We start from the raw sequence: 19,244 nt of genomic DNA, 5'->3' as shown, positions 1-19,244 counted from the left end.
ACTCTTCACATCTGAAATGTCTCATAGCATACAAAGAGTTCTCAGAGAAGCTTCTAGGTTGAAAATGAAAATGACGCTCTTAAGTCTTCCATCAGGGGAAATCTAAGATAGATGGCTTCCGGTAAGTGTGTGCTCCTTCTCTACTGTGGGAAACAATCTAGTCACTGGAGTTTCCAGGAGTGGCATATTAACTCTTCCAACATACCAGGGCACCATTTACTAAATTACCTTTTTCAAGATTCTACATGGTCCCCCAGTCCTTTGGAAAAGGTAATTAGCCTCCCACAGGTGACTAGTTTATTTGAAGTGAGCACTGTGCTCACCACAAGCTATGGATGATCTCTTTTTGTGAGAGTGAAAACATGTTACTTGCTGTCCGAGTCACTTTTTTATTACCATACAGCTCATTCTCCCCCCACTTCTCTCTGCCCCCTTCCTTTTTTGGAACTGCTTATATATACTGCCTGCTCTCTATTGCTGTGACAAAGACCATGACTCAAAACCAACTCAAGGAGAAAGGGTTTGTTTGGCTTACATGAACAATCACAGTTCATCATTGAGGGACGCCAAGACGGAAACCCAAGCAGAAACATGGAACCAAGAACTGAAGCAGAGGCCATGAAGGAACATTACTGGATTGTTCTTCATGGCTCTCTCCCAGGACCACCTTCCCAGGGGCGGCCCTGCCCACAGTGGGCTAGGCCCTCCCACATCAATTATTAATCAAGAAAATGCCCCACAGGCTTGCCTAAGGGTGATCTGATGAAGACATTTTCCCAATCAAGGTAATCTTCCTCGATGTGTCAAGTTAATAAAAAACAAAAAAAAAAACACACACACCAACACACACCCCACCTACAAATCATTACCGAGTTAGATATGCTGGGAACTGTGACACCAACAATCAGTTACAGTAGGTAAACTCCTTTAGAGCTCGGGTGTCACATATTTCTCTTGCACCCTTACCTTTGTGCCTTGTGAATAAACACAAAATTTGTTATTGACTTGTAAACATAAAAAACACATTAGATGATAAAACTGAGGGTCCTTACCATGAAGAAAATAATACTGATTTTAATAAGAGATGAGCTCCGCTACTGAATAGCCATGTGTGTCCAAATCTGCTAGACTCTTAAAATCAGGAGAATCAATGGAGTTGTTCCCACTGCACCAACTGCAGAAGTGTCTGGGCCAAAGCCATTTAGGCTAGTTCACAACTTTCTAACTTTCTCTTACCACCAGAAGAAAACACTTTGAGACCCTAGCAGGCTCCATCCCTCCCCACATGCAAACAGCTCACCCATTGACTCAACGATGGGAAGGGCTGCCTGAAGTTTCTTTATCACATTGGAATTTATGAGAGAAAGAAGCAGCTAGTAGGTGTGATGAGCCTCGGGCATGAAATCTATCAGGCAAGCTACCATAGTCACCAAGTGAAATGTTAGCTTATGAAAACACTGATTAACAAGTCTAAAAAATATTCATTCCATTATTAAGAGATACAACAGTCCTTAATAAGGTAAAACTATAAACAAAGACCTCAGGCAGACTAGGCTTAATAAAAGAGCTTCCTTACAGCAGGGCAAAATTAGATACCCATCTTGTCCTCAACCAGAGCCTACAAGACCACTTGGTGAGAAATTCTTTAAAGGACAGCAATGGACATGGAATCTCAATTAGAAGATTTCAGAGATCCATTCGAATGCTAAGGTTTTCTATGTATGGTTGACAACATGTTTCTAACATCCATTTTTAACTAATGCAAAGAAGAAAGGGAGAAATGGTTTACGTTGAAGCTACTTAATGTCATACAGAAGCAACCCCAAAAGGTGCCACTATAAACTCTGAAACACCGAAATCCACTCCCTCCCTGGGCAGAGGCAGAGCCCCCTTCTCAGGCTGGACGCCACCTTTCACAAAGTATGGAGTAATCATCAGCCCAGAGTTCGTGTCACAAGGCAGCACATTCACTGACAAAGACTGTGCACCGCAAAGAGGCTTCTGTGTGGCACACTGTGACTGTCTTGAACTCACCTCTGGAGAGATGAGGTTCAGATGGGAAGGGGTGTTTCTGGACCCTTGGAACTTATTTCAGGTGGCTGCCATGCCCCACTAACACATCCCTTGTTTAAATTACAAGGGTGGATTATTAAACTGCAAAGTTAGGTCATTTCCCGAAAATCCGCTGAGAGGGATGGCCACATGTCACACACACTGCGTTACTGAAAAATCTGAAGACTGGACTTGAGGAAACATCTCTGTCACTTGCTATGTGATCTTTGGTAAAAGACTTGGTTCAGAGGAATCTCAATTTCTTCATTTACAAAATCGGGAACATACTTTACATGTGTGGCATGATTTAAGTGAGATCATGTGCTCTATAAATCAGACATGGAATCAAATGTAAGGGACTGAAGGGAGAACAGTGATGTAAACACCTTCCGAAAACACTATTTCTAAAATAAATGTTGAAATATCTAATAGGCAGAATACATGACATTTTTTTAAAAAGACAAAAAAAACAAAAACAAAAACACAGTAATCCCAGAACTCAGCATGCTGAGACAAAAATGTTTCAAGTTTGAGGCCAATAAGACCCTCTCACAAATTTGTCCTAATTAATTAAATTGAACAAAATTATTTTTTAAAAAAAGGTCCATTCAGCTTCACTGACTTCATTCAGAATCTTATGATAACAAAAGTCTAGAAATAACTTAATTCTAGTATATGTGCTGTGTTTTGTAGTTTCCTATTTTTATTCTTATTTTGTAAGAATCGTATATAATCTTTCAAATATTAAGGGTTTCTACAGAGTTTTAGTCTGACCTTGAGCTTATCTTAAGTAGATTCAGTAAGTAGAAAAGCATAGAAAGCCCTATGACATTTCAATGGAAGATATAAAGAACATATACTGCATAAGTCATGCAGGTTAATTATGTATTTCCTGGTACTCGTGAGTTACTTCAGAACAGAACTGACTGAGATTATGGCAGCGAAAGCAGCGGCAAGTGTAACGCAAATCCAGGATGGCCTCAAAGATGGGAACGTGGATATATGTATGGTCGTGGGGATGGAAGACGCAGCCTACCTACAAACAACTACCTGTGCCTGCTTAACACTGTGACATCATCAAAACCGGAAAAAGATCCTCTGTGTGGCTCACATGTGGATTTTCTTAATGCTATTATTGTATAGGAAATCTCATAAACCCACACCTTATTTTGATAGTACATAACTGGAAGGAAAAAAAAAAAAACCCCAAGGCATTGTTCAGCTTCTCTCTGCTGACTAGGCCACGGTTCCTCTACGGAGAGCTCCCCACTGATGAGAGCAGAAGCCGGGCAGGGCTGGTCCCCTTGGTTGCTGCTTTCATTTTTTAAAATGAAGCATAATTCCTGTATTGGACATGAAGATGGGTTTACAGCTATTAGCCATCATATTAATAATTTAGAAAATACATGCCCAATCACTTGTGTTCTTTCAATTCCCTATGAACACAGCTGCAACCCAAATTAGAAGCGAGAATGAATGGATATTTTTCAGATGAGATATTTGGGCTGAATTATTAGGGTAGCCTGTACTACAAAATTACTAATAAACATTGCTTCTGGCTCAATTTAGCCTGAACTCAGTGAACCTAGCCAATGGTGACAAATCAAAACTCTGAAATACCCTATGAATGAATCTACCTAATCAAGGAACCCTGTAGGAAGGAGATGCCAGGATTAATGAGCCAGTAGTTCCGCCATGCCATGCTGTTATTTCTTCACATAAATGCCCTCAGATGAGAGTATCTTTATGTCTGAAAGGAAGAAAAGGAAGGTTACACTCTTTCAACTGACAGGCTAACTACTGCCATAAGTAGGACACACATCTGTGTAAGCTGAGTTTTTTCTTTATCCCCAAAATTAAAACAATGGGTCTACCACACAGACAAAAATACATTTTCATTTTCAGGGTGAAAGTCATTGAGAGCAACAGACACAAATCACCTCAGAGTCAGAATTGCATCTCTCTTTCTTCTGTAGATCTAGGTTTCTAAGTTCCTTGATTTACCCAAAGTTCTGCATCCTATTTTATATTCATTCTCTAACATCATCTCTAGCAGGGTGGATTCCTAAATCATACATTTCCCATCAACAACAAAAAGTAAATGCAGCATCATTAGTACATTATTACACTGTTACCTGCATGATACATAGGACACTTAGTGCCAATTTGGAGAAGAAAGTTAAGATGCAATGATAAATATGTATATTAAAATAAAGCAATCATATAGTTACATCATGATAGACTTTGACTTTTCTGGCTAGCATATAGAGACAGATGTCAAATAGGCTACTCAGCAGAAAAGTCAGCTCATCAGAGGCTGGACATATTGCATGTTGTACTCATCCTACCTGCACGCTGATATTTCACACCACTATATTCCTTACTAACTTTAGTTACAACTAACAAACTGGAGTTGGGCTTGCTTTCAATGATGAGTAAAAATAATATGAAATATTATTCTGTTGGGTTTTTTTTTTCTCCCTCAAAAGGCAAAAATCTTCCATGCTTGTAATTGAGATTCTCAGTCTTTGCTTTTATCTTTGTTAAACTGTCGACCTGAACACTTGGGCCACGTTAGCTTTCCCTACCCTAATAGCACATATGACTTTAAAATGTTCAGGATTCTTAATACCAAATGACAAACAACAACAACAACAAAAAAAAAAAAAAAAAAAAACACCCCAAAACTATTGCCATAGAAACAAATATGATTCCAGAGTCATGTCAAGTGAAAAACTCTGTATACTTTCATTTTGATGTTGACAAATAGCCACTATATTACAAAATGTGTCTTTGAAAACTCTATCACTTCATTTGATTTGCAACTTCTCATCAGTGTTCTGAGTTAGCCCATTTTTTTCAAATGAAAGATCCTATTTCCCTTGCCTTTGAGAAATACAAATTTTAAAGATTCCATTTAACATCCTTTATTGCATCCCTACATCATAAAGTTATGCTTTATAGCAACATAAAAAAGCTGTAAAATTAGCATCCTTGTAAACAACTTTCCATGCTCACTGGCAAAGCCATCAATGGTGATTTCTACTGATCTCTTAAAGGCAACTTGATATTATGGTATCCAAAAGGTTTTTTTTACAAATTAGCATAAGACAAGGGAGAACATAAAACATGTAAAAAAAAAAAAAAAAAGATAGTCCTCATCTCCTGATGTTTTATAGACATGAACGCTGTCCTTAATTTTAGGGAACACTCCAAAAGTATAGGAATGTCCTATTTTTTGTCTGGCACGGTGTGCATCTCTGTGATCCCAGCACTTGGGAAGCAGAGGCAGGAAAAACACTCCAAGTTCCGGGACAGCCTGGGCTACATATCCAGATCCTGTCTCAAAACAAAAGGTTGTATTTTAATATGAAGCCAAAAATTAGCGACTTTCTCTTAGTATGTTAGTTTCTTTAGAAAATATAGAACTGAAATACCCTGTAAACTCATTGACTTGCCTCTAATTAACATCCTTTAAGTAATACGAACATATGGCTGTTGTTTTGTTTTGTTTTCATCAAAGAGAACCATTCTTCTTTGCCCTCACCTTTAAGAGGATCCTTTGTGCTCTGGTGGTTGAGTAATGATTACATGTAGTTCTTAAGGTTCATATTTAGCCCTGGGGCAGAAAACGGTAATCTAGAATAAGGGTACCTTTAGGGTTTACACTCTGGCAACCAAATGAGAAACCCTCCCATGGGAAAGGGGGTGCCCTCTCAGTGCCTAGAACGACCATTAGATTTCAGATTGAATTGGTCAGTTTTCCAAAGCAAGACTGTGATATCGATTTGCCTCTGATTCCAAAACACGCCGTCGAGATTCCCGGGCAGACTATGGCAGAAAGAGCCATTTCCACCACGCCTGGAGGGAGCACTCCCGGAGCACGTGGCGCACGCACTTCGAGGTTAGCTGGCACCGAGCATGGATTCAGGAAAACTGGAGCAGACCAGCAGGGGATGCCCGGGGGAGCAGCCAGGCGTCGTTTGCCCCCGCGAGGGTCGTCCCGGACGCTGGGAGCGGAGCTCAGGACGGGGACACCGAGGCCCGCGGCCCTTACTCCTTGGGGAGCTGCGCCCACGCTCGCCCGGACCAGGCGCGGCCATGGGCGGTGGTCGAGCTCCGGGCTCTCCAGGCCCAGGCTTCTTCACCGCGGCCTCCTCCTGCCCTCCGCCCGCCCCTCGGGCGCGTCTGCAGGCCCAGGCCGCGAGGGGCGCCCTCCGCGCCACCGTCCCACCGACCCAGTCGCCGCCGAGGAAGCAGCTCCACTTTTGACCCGGTGTTGCCCTCCTGCCCGGCCCAGGGCCCAGCGCTCGGCCCAAAGCCTCGGGAGACTCCGAGCTCGCGTGGACGGCTCCAGGCCGGGCTTCCGCACTCCCTGCCTGCCAGGCCTTGCAGGCCCCGCGGTGTGTGCTGCACAGTGGGCAGCCTGGCAGTGGAGGCCTCACGGTGCAGCCCAGCAAAGTAAACCCAAGTCTCCTGCAGCGGCGAAGGGCCCAGGCGCCCCAACCACCACCGCACCAGCTGAGATTCCTCCTCCCCTTCTTGCCGGTCCAAGTTACACCAAAACCCATCATTCTCTGTATCACATACTGAAAATGATTTTATTTTTTTTTAATCCATTTACATTTAACTTGATATAAACTTGTCCGGGAAAAGTCAAATAATATGCTTTATATTAGCTCAAACATTTATTAAGAAAAGCAAATTCCATAAATAAGCACAGACAATAAGTTAAAACATATCACAAATTGACCAGTATGTAACAAGAATGCTTTATCTACACAAAACATCCTATTTCACGTTTGTTCATTCTTAGAAAGCGCTTCTGTTCTCTGGGTTTGGAATTTGACCAGCACATGCAGAAAGAGCTGATTGTGTTTCTCTGTACAAAGTTGCAGGGTTGTAGATGTCCGCCTGCACCCACCGGCGGCCGGCGGGAGGCCGAGGGGCGGGCGGGCACGAAGGACGCCAGAGGACAACCACAAAAACAACCAAGGGCACGGAGCAGCGAGAAGAGAAAAACAGAAGAGGAAGCAAACGAACACCAGTCCTGACGGATCTAGAAAAGACATGTGGCTTTTGCTTTTACAAAAGGAAAAAAAAAAATCCCTTACGTGTGTATTTTGTTCTTCCTATAAAGGCCTATCAAAGTGGGAAAGATCACCTCTTCCTTCGTCACGGAACTGCTTCAGTCTGCCCCAGCCACCCAGTCCTCTGGCATTGTTCCTCCTGAGAAGCCTTCCCTTCTATACCCTCACACATTTGTGCTTAAGAAAAGAAAAACCGAGCTATAACGAAAGCGGTCTTTTTGCAAGCCAATAGAGGGTTGCATGGACGTGCCTGGGTAGACAGGGTAGGGTGGTGGTCCGGGAAAGAAAAAGAGGGGCTCGGAGAAAGAATACGGGGCTAAATCAAATTACATCAGTTGGGCCCTCAGATGAGGCGGCGGTTGGTAGCAGATGCTTGTCCACCTTTAAGACAAAAATCCCTAACGTTGTGCTGTACCTTGAACACGTCCGTTGTGTGACCAAGATGCACTGTGTGTGTGCGCGTGTGTGTCTGTGCGCGCGCGCGTGGAGTGTCTGAGCGTGAGCTATGGTGCAAGTGCGTGTGTGTGCGTGTGTGTGTGCGTGTGTGCGTGTGCGTGCGTGTGTGTGTGTGTGTGTGTGTGTGTGTGTGTGTTTCTGCCCACAAACCAGTCCATTGGTGTCTGATTTCAGATCCTGAGTCGACTCCCTGGTAAGTAAAATGGCGGGAAGGAAGGATGCTTTCTGCCGGGCGCGGGTTGCAAGGGTGTGAGGAGCTGGGGAGAGAAGGAGCCCGAAGGGAGGCGCGGGCGAGGCGGGGTCGTGGGGGGGGGGGGAGGAGGTGTGTAATGACCAAAGTGTGGCCGGAGTGGGGGTGGGGGCTGGGGGGGGGGGGGGGGACGCCGCCAGGCAGAGGCCGGGAGGAGGGTGCTAGGACGACCTGGGCGCGCGGGAGCCTGGGGGCGGCGGGCAGCGCTGGGCTAGGGGAGCCGGGCGGGATGGGAGAGGGACGGGGAACTCGGGTGGCGGCCTCGCTGGGGCTCGGGGAGGACCGGGGACACCGGGCGGGGGAGCTGGGAGCCCGGCGCGCGCGGCCGGGGGTGTGGGGTGGGGGTGGGGGGCTAGGGGAGGAAGAAGGGGAGGAGGAGGAGGAGGAGGAGGAGGAGGAGGAGGAGGAGGAGGAGGAGGAGGAGGAGGAGGAGGGCGCCCGGGGCGGAGCGGGCTGCGCGAAGCGGCATTAGGTGAAGCTCATGGAGACTGTGTGCTCGAGCGCCTTGCGGCGCAGGGACGCGATGCTCGTGCCCCGCCACACGTCGCTGCTGTCCGGAGAGCTGCAGAGCTGGGGCGAGCCGGAGACGTTGCTGGGGCCGGGGAGGGAGGCGGGCACCATGCCGGGGAAGGCGGGCTGGTAGAGGTGCGACTGCAGCCCCGCGCCGTTGGAGCCCGCCAGGCTGTTGGACAGACCCATGGAGTTGGGCGGTGGCCCCGCAGCCAGGCTACACTGGGACAGCGACTGAGCCATGGCCTGCTGGCGGCCGAGCGCGGGCGGCAGCGGCAGCTGGGACACGCCGGGCATCGCGGCCGCCGCCCAGCGGGTGTCGTTGGCGTGGAAAGAGCACAGGCTGTCGCCCATGGCGGCGGCGGCGGCGGCGGCGGCCGACGGGAACTGGGGCAAGCCCGGCGTGGGCAGCAGCGTGCCGGGCGCGCGGAACACGTTGGTGGTCTTCTTGCGCTTCTTCCACTTGGCGCGCCGGTTCTGGAACCAGACCTGCAGCGGGCCAGGGTGGGGTGGGGGTGGTGGGGTTCGGGGGAGAGACAAGATCCGGCCAGGTTAGCGACCCGGGTGGCTAGCTTGAGTCCCCGAAGCCCGGCTTCTCCCCGTCACTCTGCATCTGGCTGAGCCGCGGCTCCGGGCTCGACACGCCCCCCACGCCCAGCTCGAGCTCGGGGGGTTCTCCGCCTCCGCGGAACGACGGACGCCCCGTGGCCGCCACCAAGCGCAGACTCCGGCGCTCTCGAGTCGCGGTGCCCACTGGCGCGGAACGCACCGAGCAAACAGCACCCCGCATAACCACCGTGTGCAGCGTCCACCACCCCCTGCACTCTGGCACAGCCTGTGCATTGTACAGACGCACCAGTCTGCAGGCAGGCATGTGTCAAGGCTCGACCCACAGGTGTACAAATGAAGATAAACATGAGTACCCATGCGGCTTAATAGCATGTCTTATAGCACTGATGGGGTATAGAATTTTCAGAAACACTGGAAATTTGGAAATTGATGAAAGGCCACGAATGACATAAACAGGTTCAAAATCGAAAGACAAAGGAAACCCCCTAACATCACGGTTGACAGAGCAGAGAGGTTAATATAGTGACCCGTGTGGCAAAGTGAGCCACTGAGCTGCGGGGTTGTTTGGTTACCACCTTGATTTCTGATCCCTCTCTCAGTGCTTGGTGGAACTGCCACGATGCTCCTCCCATCTCACTCCCAAAACACTCTGAGGGCACCTTTGTCTGCAGTGCGCTGGAACTTGCCGCCACAGTCCCGAACCCCGGGTCTTTGATCTATGCCTCCCAGTAACTTACCCCAGATCCCTAATCACAGTCCTCTAACGCCGGCAAGTTGCGCGCACACACACACCCCAACACGACTCACATGCTATAAACTAAAGCAAATGTTCTTGCCAATACAAAGGAAAGGAGATCAACTTTAAAACTCTCACCAGTCATAATGCAAATTTAAATTTGCTGGGACAATGGACATATCTTTTTTTATATACACCTAGGAAGAACTGTTTAATAAAATATACCTCAAACAAGCAAGTCTCTCTCTCTCTCTCTCTCTCTCTCTCTCTCTCTCTCTCTCTCTCTCTTTTCCTTATTGTGGCCCAGGAATTTCAGCGCCTACCAGGCAAATGTGAAATTCACTATCAGAGCGAAAAATCCTCTGAATAATAATAGACAACCTATCTGACCTTGATAATTTCCCATGTTCACCTATCTGAATTTTATCTTTAAGGAGAAGGGGTTCTGTTTAAAATCTAGTTAGCCAGATGACTACTGATACTAAATGTAGAATGGTGTGGGACCGAGCTCAGATATTGACTAGTCCTGTTAGAATAAGGCCAACACAACCTGCTCTCCATATTTGTGGCCCCAAACGTGATTTATCTGGTGATCTGATCTGTGTCACATTTGCTTTGCAAGCTGAAGTGTCAGGAATATGGACTTACTGGCCTTCGTTCTTGGTAAACCAAGAATTTGTAGCTGTGCAAGCAGGCGGCCTCCTGGTTTACTCCAGTTTTGCATCTTAGAATTCTGAGTCCACCGTGTCTTCCTGTCTTACCTGAGACTTTGCTCACCATTTTATCTTTCTCTAGTTTGTACGCCATCTCCCGCAATGCTGCTTAACCCAGTATTGGTGATAGATAAGTATGCTGCACCTCTTGAGCTGGTGGTACAAGGATTAATGAGGCTGCAGGGCCCTTGATGGTGGTGATGGGATCAATGTGGCCAGATTGAGCTGTTAAGCAGCCTTTGGCCTTAGGTGGAAAGAAAGTGGGGAGACCTAATGTTCCAAAGACCCTCTGCAGCAGTCACCCAACACTAGTTTGGGGATATACCCTTGACTGACTCTTGTCCATGTCCAAAACATTCACCCAGCTCACGTGAAGCCGCCCAGGAACATTTTGAAACAGAGAGTCAAGATCAATTCCTAACACTCTCAAGAGCTAGTTGAGTCTTAAAGGGTCAGTGTTTTGGAGGTGGTAACTTGGAGAAGGGGTGGAGTAAGAAGGGGAAAAGGGGGGGGGAACATGTCAAACTGCCCAGCAGAATTTCAAGAGCAAACACTGCTGAGGAAAAAAAAAAAAAAAAAGCTTCTGAACCCAGAGTCTGCTCATGCACATAAGGAATAGAACCACCGCTAAAGGACTAAATATATTAGAGGAATAATCGAAAAATCATGCTCAATTATGTTTGAGGGTTAGTAGTTAAATGATGGCTACAAATTTTTTTATGTTTCATGGTTTACTGAGATTCAAGGAGGGAAAATCTGCATGGACTCTGAGCACCTCCATTCCAAGCTATGATGCATATGTTTTTAAAATGTGAATGTTTCCACTTGAAAACTAGAGCATGACGGGTTAAAATGCAGGCAAAACCTAAGGGAGATTTTCAGAATGCACAGATGACAACTCCTAGAAATATATTAACCACAGATCCAACCTTGTACTCCGTTTGAAATGCAGCTCTCCTCAGAAAATGCTTAATACAACAGTGAGAATCTAATGGAGGCTGGAATCTAAAAATCCACTTTCATGATATCTGCTGTTACAGTAATATAGACATACTGTAAATGTATTTTAAAATATATAGCCCGTTTAATTCTCCAGCTACAAATGGCTCGAGAATAGAGAAAGAAGGGGAGAGAGAAAGAATATTACCCCCACACACACTTGCAGCAAATGCTTTATGAAGACCTCATTGGAATCCAGCAAATGATTAATGTGAAGATTTCGGAGGAAATCTGGGGCGCTGTATTAAAGCCTAGATCTCAGGTTCATTTCGATCAGCCAGCCGTGAACTCTGGGCCGAATTCATTACACTTTAATAGTACTGGGAGAGGAAGAAAATGCAATTTCTCATTCCATTAGAAAACTAGAAAATACTCTCAGCTTGTCCCCCTATTAAGATGTGGCAGGTGACAGGGCCATTCTGGGGGACACGGTCAATGGAATTACAGCACATTATTTTTGTTCATATAAAATATTGAAAGGCAAGCCTGACTGTGCAGAAGTTATTTCACTGATTTGGTTTTTATGTAAATAAAATATTGAAAGTTAATTAATCCGTGCTAGAGACTAATGATTATGCTTATTATATTGCATTTGATCGCATAATTTGCATGATTCTCGCATTGCTGCTTAATAAGCCATTCCAGGTTATAAATAATTCTGAAATTGGTTTCTAATAATGGCATGCTATAAAAGGAATGGTTTTATTACACTAGCCAGAAAAGGGGAGCAATATCATACACAGAATTGGCCTCCATATGAGGAGAGGTGATTTAGTAAATACTTCAAAGTGTGATGTAGTCCAGATAAAGACAAAAAAATAAGTATATTGGGTAATTTAGTCTAAAACGAAAAGCATCTTTGAAAACATACCATTGCAGAGAGTTAAATGTTTAGATCACTTTTAATCAGTGTGGTGGCCCCCATCCTGGAAAGAATGTGTGGCAATCTGTTAACTAGAAAGAAAACTATGAAGCTCTCATCATATCAGAATGTAAACCAATTACTATTTAATTTGAATTTGGTCAAGGAGCAGTGGTACAGTGAATTGTGAAGTAAATACATTTTCCATAAATTATTTTTGCATTACATTACATAATGTTAATCATTTTGAAATGTTAATTAAGAAGGTTATGTTGATCTGATTACTTTTTAAACTATGAAATATTATTTTTTAAAAATATTGAAATTGCCATTCTATTAAATTGTTTCTATCAGTAGGCTCAAGCTATTATCTTTGGTTGAATATTATGCTAGAACAATTAACATACTTTGTCTCTTTCTTCTTGCGTATTCTTTTGTGTACTTTTTGAAAATAGCTACCACACAGTGTATATTTTATTTCATTTATAACTTTTTCTATTAAAAGAATCACTGCCATTAACCTTTGGAAGACCTAATAAAGTTTAATAGACCTCATTTTCTTTTTTCATAAAATCAGCCGTCCAATTATATTTTATTTGTGATTCTAAGTTCTATTTTAATTTGAACTAATTACCAACATGTCTAGGTTAAGACCAGCACTGCGCTCTTTAAAACAAAAATTAATAGCTAAGATTTCTCTTGAGGACAAAAAGTGAATTTGTGAACTTTCATTCTCTGACATTGAGCCTACAATCAACTATTATCATTGGAATGTGTTGAGATTGCATATTTCTATAACAGTTTGAACCCACACTTAAAAGGGAGTGTAAGGTGAAGATTTACGGACCAGTAATATACCTGAACAGCGTCATTAGTCCTCCTCATTTGTGTAATGTCTGTGCCCCATCGGTCAAGCTTTTCAGAGTTTACTAATAAATACCCAGATTTGTGTTGAATAAAAATCCTAATCATTGTGAATATTTATGTGTTAATTTGACCATTTTAAGTCCCTGGTGATATTCGTTTCTTATTATAACAAAAGTATGTGTTCCTGTTTAGATGATCTACAAAATACCAAATGGAAACAAATTCTGATTTCCTGGTCAATCAAATGTAAACGAACTGAAGTTCTTAAAGTTAATTTACAAAATCAGGTAGCTAGCACAGGTTTAACAAATTAGTCAATTTAGTACCCAGGATACTGGACAGAAAATTAAAATGTCCAAAGCAGCGACTAAATGTTTTCAGCACCGTGGATAGCTCAAGGCTAAGAACAAGGTATCATTCAAGCGCCTGCCTATGAAGTAGTACACCTCAGTCTTTTGAAAAGGAAAAAGAAAAGAAGGAATTTGGGATCATTAATCTTATACTTTTCTCCCCCAATTTTCAGAAGAGGTACAAGTGATATCTCCTAGATTTCTTCATATAATTACACCTTGGAGGGTGGCTGGGTAAAAATAAGGACACAGTAGCTGTTTTCTCTTTTACAGGTTAATCTTTCTGGCCTGAAAAGTTCCTTCTTCAGGTCAGATATCCCCAACAGACAGTGTTCAATTCCTGTCTTCATCCTTAGGGGAATCTAAATTATTTTATTAAAATTAAAAACCCAGAGTTCCTAGGTGGTGTGGTAGTATTTGGGGCCAGTCCCAGCGCCTTGGTAGACCAAGCCAAAAGTCTTTGAAAACAATAAAGCTGGGTCTATTTTTGCTTGAAAGATGAGAGGGTGATATTTAAGAGAATAAAACCACATTTGAGGGTTTGAGTATGCCACCCCTCTTTTAAAGGCACCCATTTCACAGTAATTCCTCTCTTTCCTGTTTTCTGTAAAATTGTGACATTTCCTTCATTTATCCAAATTCGTAATAGAAACTCATTACGGGGTAATGAAGCGCTTGTCAATAGTGAGAACTGGAGCAAGGTGAGCGCTGGGCTTAGCTGCTGGGGAGACAAGGAGGCCCCCTTCTCTGAAGGAGAGCGTTGAACCCCGCAGCCCCAGAACGTTAGGCTTGTGTTTTGTTTTGTTTTTTAAGGAGTTGTGTGAGGGGTGGGGGGGAGGATGTGAATGTGGCTACAAAGGAGGAAGTCCACTGGGGCCTGTCGATCATCCTCGCCCACGTTTGGACAGAGAAAGCTCATCCTGCCCAGGAAGTGCACAGCCGGGGATGGCAGCCGGGCAGAACACCTGGCTGCCCGGGTTCGGGTCCTCCCGTCCCTCCTGGCCTCCCTCCCCCTGAGCCCAGGCCGGGTGTACCTGCACTCGCGACTCGGTCAGCCCGATGCGCAGCGCCAGCTCCTCCCGCATGAAGATGTCGGGGTAGTGGGTCTTGGCGAAGCTCCTCTCCAGCTCGTTGAGCTGCGCTGGGGTGAAGCGTGTCCGGTGGCGCTTCTGTTTCTGCTGGCCCTGCTGCTGGCCGGCCTGGCTGGGGTTGGGGCCGCCCTGGGGCCCCGGCTGCTTGTCCGGGTCTTTGGCGCTCACCGCCAGCGAAGCGGGAGTAGAGCCCACCGTGGTGATGTCCTCGCCCGGCAGCAGGGTGGCTCCTTCGACGGGGTCCGAGCTGGGCGCCAGGTCCCCCGGATGGCCCCCAGGGTCAGAGCCCCCCACGCCCAGCCTACACTTCACCGCCTCCCGGTGGCCCAGAAGCTCGGCGGCATCTTTCATACCTGGGGAGGGAAGGGGATCTCGGTCACTGCTTTGCTGGCGGTGTCAGGAGCGGGGCGTCTTCCCTGAGCCGCTGGGCTCCAGCCCCATCCACCGCTCCCTCGGTGCCCACGCTCGCTCGCCCGGCTGCGGAAACCGCCTGGTCCTCAGCCGGGTTTCCCGGGCTTCGGACAGCTAGGTTGAAATAACATCTCCTGGCCTTCTCCGTCTCTCCAGTGGTTCACGGCTCCGGCTTTCGTGTCTCCCCCCCACACACACTCCCAGGCCCCCGCAGTCAAACAAGCCCGGAGTCCTTTCTTTAACTGTATCCCCCGCGTCCCAGGAAACCTTGAGCCAAGTCTTGGACGGGGGATGCGGGAGAGAAAGGAAATCTAGAGCGATTCCTCGGAGGCGGCTCCAGGTGCTAATGAATTCTGGCCGATTCCCTCTGACTTTCGGGAAGATGAATATGTCTCCAAGCTTTCCACCCCTCAAAATAAACCCAAATCAGCTCCGCCTCCCCCTCAAATCAGAGAAGGTGTTTGGGAAATGGAGTCACATCCATCACTAAAGCTTCCCAAGCCGGAAACCCAGAACCCGGTAACCCAGATAGCTTTACAGAAAGTAAACTCTAAAGCCATAACAGTGAATCAAACTTTAGAGAATTCAACTTTTCTCTCCCGAGAAATAAACGGCTCGTCTCTCCCAGTCATTGGCAACACCGAGTCCCCTGTAGAAGGCGGGGATGCCTGTAGGATCAGTTGGGCTTTCTCGACCAGCGCATTTAGCAAATCCACTTTCATATAGCTACTTCTCCTTCAGGCCAGAATTTTTATTTTTTTAAAGAAAACAAATTTAACCACACTTAGAGGAGGAGGTGACAGAGAGGAAAGCAGAAGAAAAAAAGAGATGAAGGAAATTCCACATCAAAGCAAACGAGAATGGAAAGGAAGAGACACCTCTAAACAAATTATCACTGACTAGAACTCCTTAAAAAAAAATTAAGGGGAGAAAGAAAGAAAAAAATAAGAAAAACAAAAAGTCTAAGCATCCCCAACTCCTTTTTGTTTTGGGATCTACATATTCCATAGATTTTTTTAAAAAGACGATGTTAAATCAAATTAAACTTTAATACAGCACAATTACTTTTAAAGAAATTAGTCCATTTAGGGCGCATTAAGGTAAAATAAGGAACAAATTGACAATTTCCTGCCCGGGCTTCTCCTGGCTGCCCGGGTGAGAGGCGCTCACTCACCTAGCCTGGCGTCCAGGAGGTCGGCGTGAGACAGCATCGCGCACCGCTCCAGGGCGAAAGCTGTTCCCCCCCAAATTTTAGCGGCTTTAAGTTATTTAAAATAGATATAAGCTATAAGCTATACGATATAGATATATATAGATCACCTAAATGAAAGAAAATTCGGTTTGTGGTTAAAAAGGGGGCTTCTTGCATTATAATGTCCTTTAGAGAGACGGGGAGGTGCTTAACAGTTGAATGAACCCGTGAGCAGCTCGGCGAGGGGACCAATCAGGAGGGCGGCCTGCAAATGTCAGCGCCCGGAGAGTCCCCCACTCCGCCCGCCCGCCCGCCTGCGCCTGCCGGGAGGAGGCGGCGGCCGCAGCCCAGGCAGCTCCAGCCTCCAGCAGCCGCTAGAGCAAGCAGCGGCCACCTTGGCCTCGCCCTGGGCCTGCGGGCCGAGCCTCGGTCAGTCCCGCCCTGGGATTTTCTCCAGGCACTCCTTCCCTTTCCTCGTCCCGTCTGGCTCGCTTCACGGGCGCAGCTCTGTGTTTCCGAGCTAGGACGACCCTGGAACAGGCGCAGTTCAGACGCCGGAGCAGGGCATGACCTCCGCGTGACCTAAGGGTCCCGCCCCACCCCCACCAGTGCCAGCTAGGCGACACTGGACCACGCCAGGCGGGCGAGCTCTGGCCCCTAGAGCCACCCTAAATTTCGCCATTGCTCTACAGGCTCGCTAGGGATCCAGACTCCTCAGCTGGGCCCTGGGGCCTACTGAGCCCCAATCCCACCTCGGACCTAGAGGGTAAAGAGGAAGTTGGTTCCCCCTACTCTCCCAAGGCCCGCTGTCCGCTTTTTTTTTGGGGGGGGGGGGGGGGGGAGGAGTGCTTCATGAGGTGTGCCCTCCTCCAAACCTCCAGAAGCTGCATTCTACGCCCCCCTGCCCAATGGGCCTACGAGTCTCACCTGGGTTCCCAACCTGCCTCGGTCAAAGTTTCTAAGTTCAGTTCGGCTACCAGAGCCACTTAAGGCTGTAAATAAAGTTAAACGCTCTTTATTTTCCTCTTGGATATGTTAAACTACTTGAACAGTTTTAAGTGCTTTTGCACAAGGGAAGCGAACCATTCCTAATGTCCTGATTTTTCAGAGCCAGCTAACAACAAAGTTTAGATTAGTAATATATTTCTAACCAGAGTAATTTTCAAGATCATTAGGCATTTATGTAATTAGTGCCAAATCTATAAGCTTTTATTACGATTATTAGAGTAAAATCAGTATAAATTTGTACTAATTTACTACTGTTTAGACTTGGCTGTCAAGCCCAGAGGTTCTTATTGTAAATGATAACTGAGGAAATTAAGTGCAAAATTCTGTACCGTTTCTGATCTGCTCCCAAACAATCCGTTTCAATTGTATTTGCAGCAGAACATGATGCCCTGTAAAGTTGTTTGACTTGTATTTTTATTTGCAACACAAGAAAAATGCCCTCTACCCAAGGCAAAATGAAAACTGATATTTACTACTCCCAACTTGATTAACATTGATTTTTAATTCGAGAGTGATGCAATTAAGGTTATTCATTTAGTGCAAATAAAGCCTCCACAAAAGGGTGGCCCTCCGAAGTCTGCTTTAAATAATACCGAACAAATGGCTTTTTTTGTTCCTCGTCCAATTGACTTACACAAAACATTGGAAATGCTGCCCGAGAGCAGATGCGAGAGGGTGTGTGTGTGTGTGTGTGTGTGTGTGTGTGTGTGTGTGTGTGAGACAGGGAAGAGGAAGGAGACAAAGGACAAGGCAAAGCAACTCTGGAGCAGTTTTGTTTCCTCCTTCTCTTCCTCAGCCCCTTTCAAAGTCCTGCGGTGCAAACACGCACACACACACACGCACACACACACGCACACACACACACACACACAGGAGCGTGCACGTCCGCACTGGTGCAGACACGCTTTGAGTGCAGGGTTTCGGTTTTGTCGGTGTCTCGGAGCGCTGGACACCGCTCACCCGGAAGCTCGGCCCTGGTGAGGCTGCAGCGGCAGCGGGTACCAACGCGGCCTAGCTGGAGCCGGGGCCGAAGCCCGGGATGCGCGCTAGGCGGAGCCCAGGCGCCTGCAGCACGCCTGCGAGCCTTGAGTGCTTTCGGCAGGCGCCTGGTGCCCCACACAGAACGGTTTTGCCCGGGACTGAGCCCCGTCTGATAGCAGCTTGGTTTTCTCTACACAAAAACCCCAAATTTGACAACACCAGCGGGTGCGCAGCAGCAAGCGTGGACAGTTCAGCGGCCCAGGACCGGGCTGTGTGCGCTCAGGATCTGGCACTTGAGCACGCACCTGGGGCTGGCCCTGGGTTTCGAACCACCAGGGTGGGGTTTTCTGGGTATTCAGGCCTGAAAGCCTGACAAGCGGCTAAGCGGGACTTTGCAAGCATAGCCGAGTCTGTGGAGTCCGATACTTGGGTGACCTGGCTGCTTTAAGTGAGAGGCTTGAGAGGTCACCGGAGAAGAGAACCGGGCCCGAGCCTACAAGTGTGTGTGTGTGTGTGTGTGTGTGTGTGTGTGTGTGTGTGTGTGTGCTCACAAGCGCCGATGTCCCGGTCCCGCAGCAGCCCTGCATCTGCTGCCGTCGGTGCCTCGCGTCCTGCCACACGCACTCGCTCGTATATTCTGTTTTGTTGTATCTTTCAGGTCGATAAATAAATGTGTAATAGTTAATGTGAAGACACATCAGAGTAATAACAATGGGACAAAATCAAAGGATTATCCATCTCTGTTAGTAACCACTGAATAACAATGTTGCGGCGTGATTGATAGCCCGCTTCATTTTATGACTTTTCTATTGGTCTTGATTTTTATAGCAGTATAAACAAACTAAATCATTTCTTCCAAGACTTCAGAGCATAAGCACCTCGGAGAGGAGGGAGGGATAGAGCAAAGAGGAAAAGAGGAAAAAGGGACATCTAAGGGTGGGCGGGGGGTGAGGGGGCAGCTTGGGGACTTGGGGGGTGGGGAGCAAGCTGGGGCTGGAGCCGGGAGCTGGCAGCCAGCAGGCGTGGCGAGGAAGCAAAGAATCTAGATGTGAAATGCTCGCCCCCACTCCGTGTTCTCGCTTTGCCACTCGGTTTGGCCAATGTCT

At 46.8% G+C, this 19,244-nt stretch overlaps 1 protein-coding gene across 1 annotated transcript; it reads right to left on the bottom strand.

The window, feature by feature from the left end:
• Positions 1-8,316: 8,316 nt before the first annotated feature.
• On the bottom strand, positions 8,317-16,168 carry LOC118596067 (orthopedia homeobox). The gene is made up of 3 exons (XM_036206780.1): positions 16,132-16,168; positions 14,490-14,899; positions 8,317-8,847 (listed from the first exon to the last, which is right to left on the bottom strand). Exons 1-3 carry the CDS (start codon positions 16,166-16,168, stop codon positions 8,317-8,319), a joined length of 978 nt encoding a protein of 325 aa, XP_036062673.1.
• Between the last annotated feature and the right edge of the window lie 3,076 nt (positions 16,169-19,244).

This window comes from Onychomys torridus, chromosome 15 (assembly GCF_903995425.1).
Source record: "Onychomys torridus chromosome 15, mOncTor1.1, whole genome shotgun sequence".
Lineage (NCBI taxonomy): Eukaryota > Metazoa > Chordata > Mammalia > Rodentia > Cricetidae > Onychomys > Onychomys torridus.
This window is presented reverse-complemented; position numbering and strand designations above follow the sequence as displayed.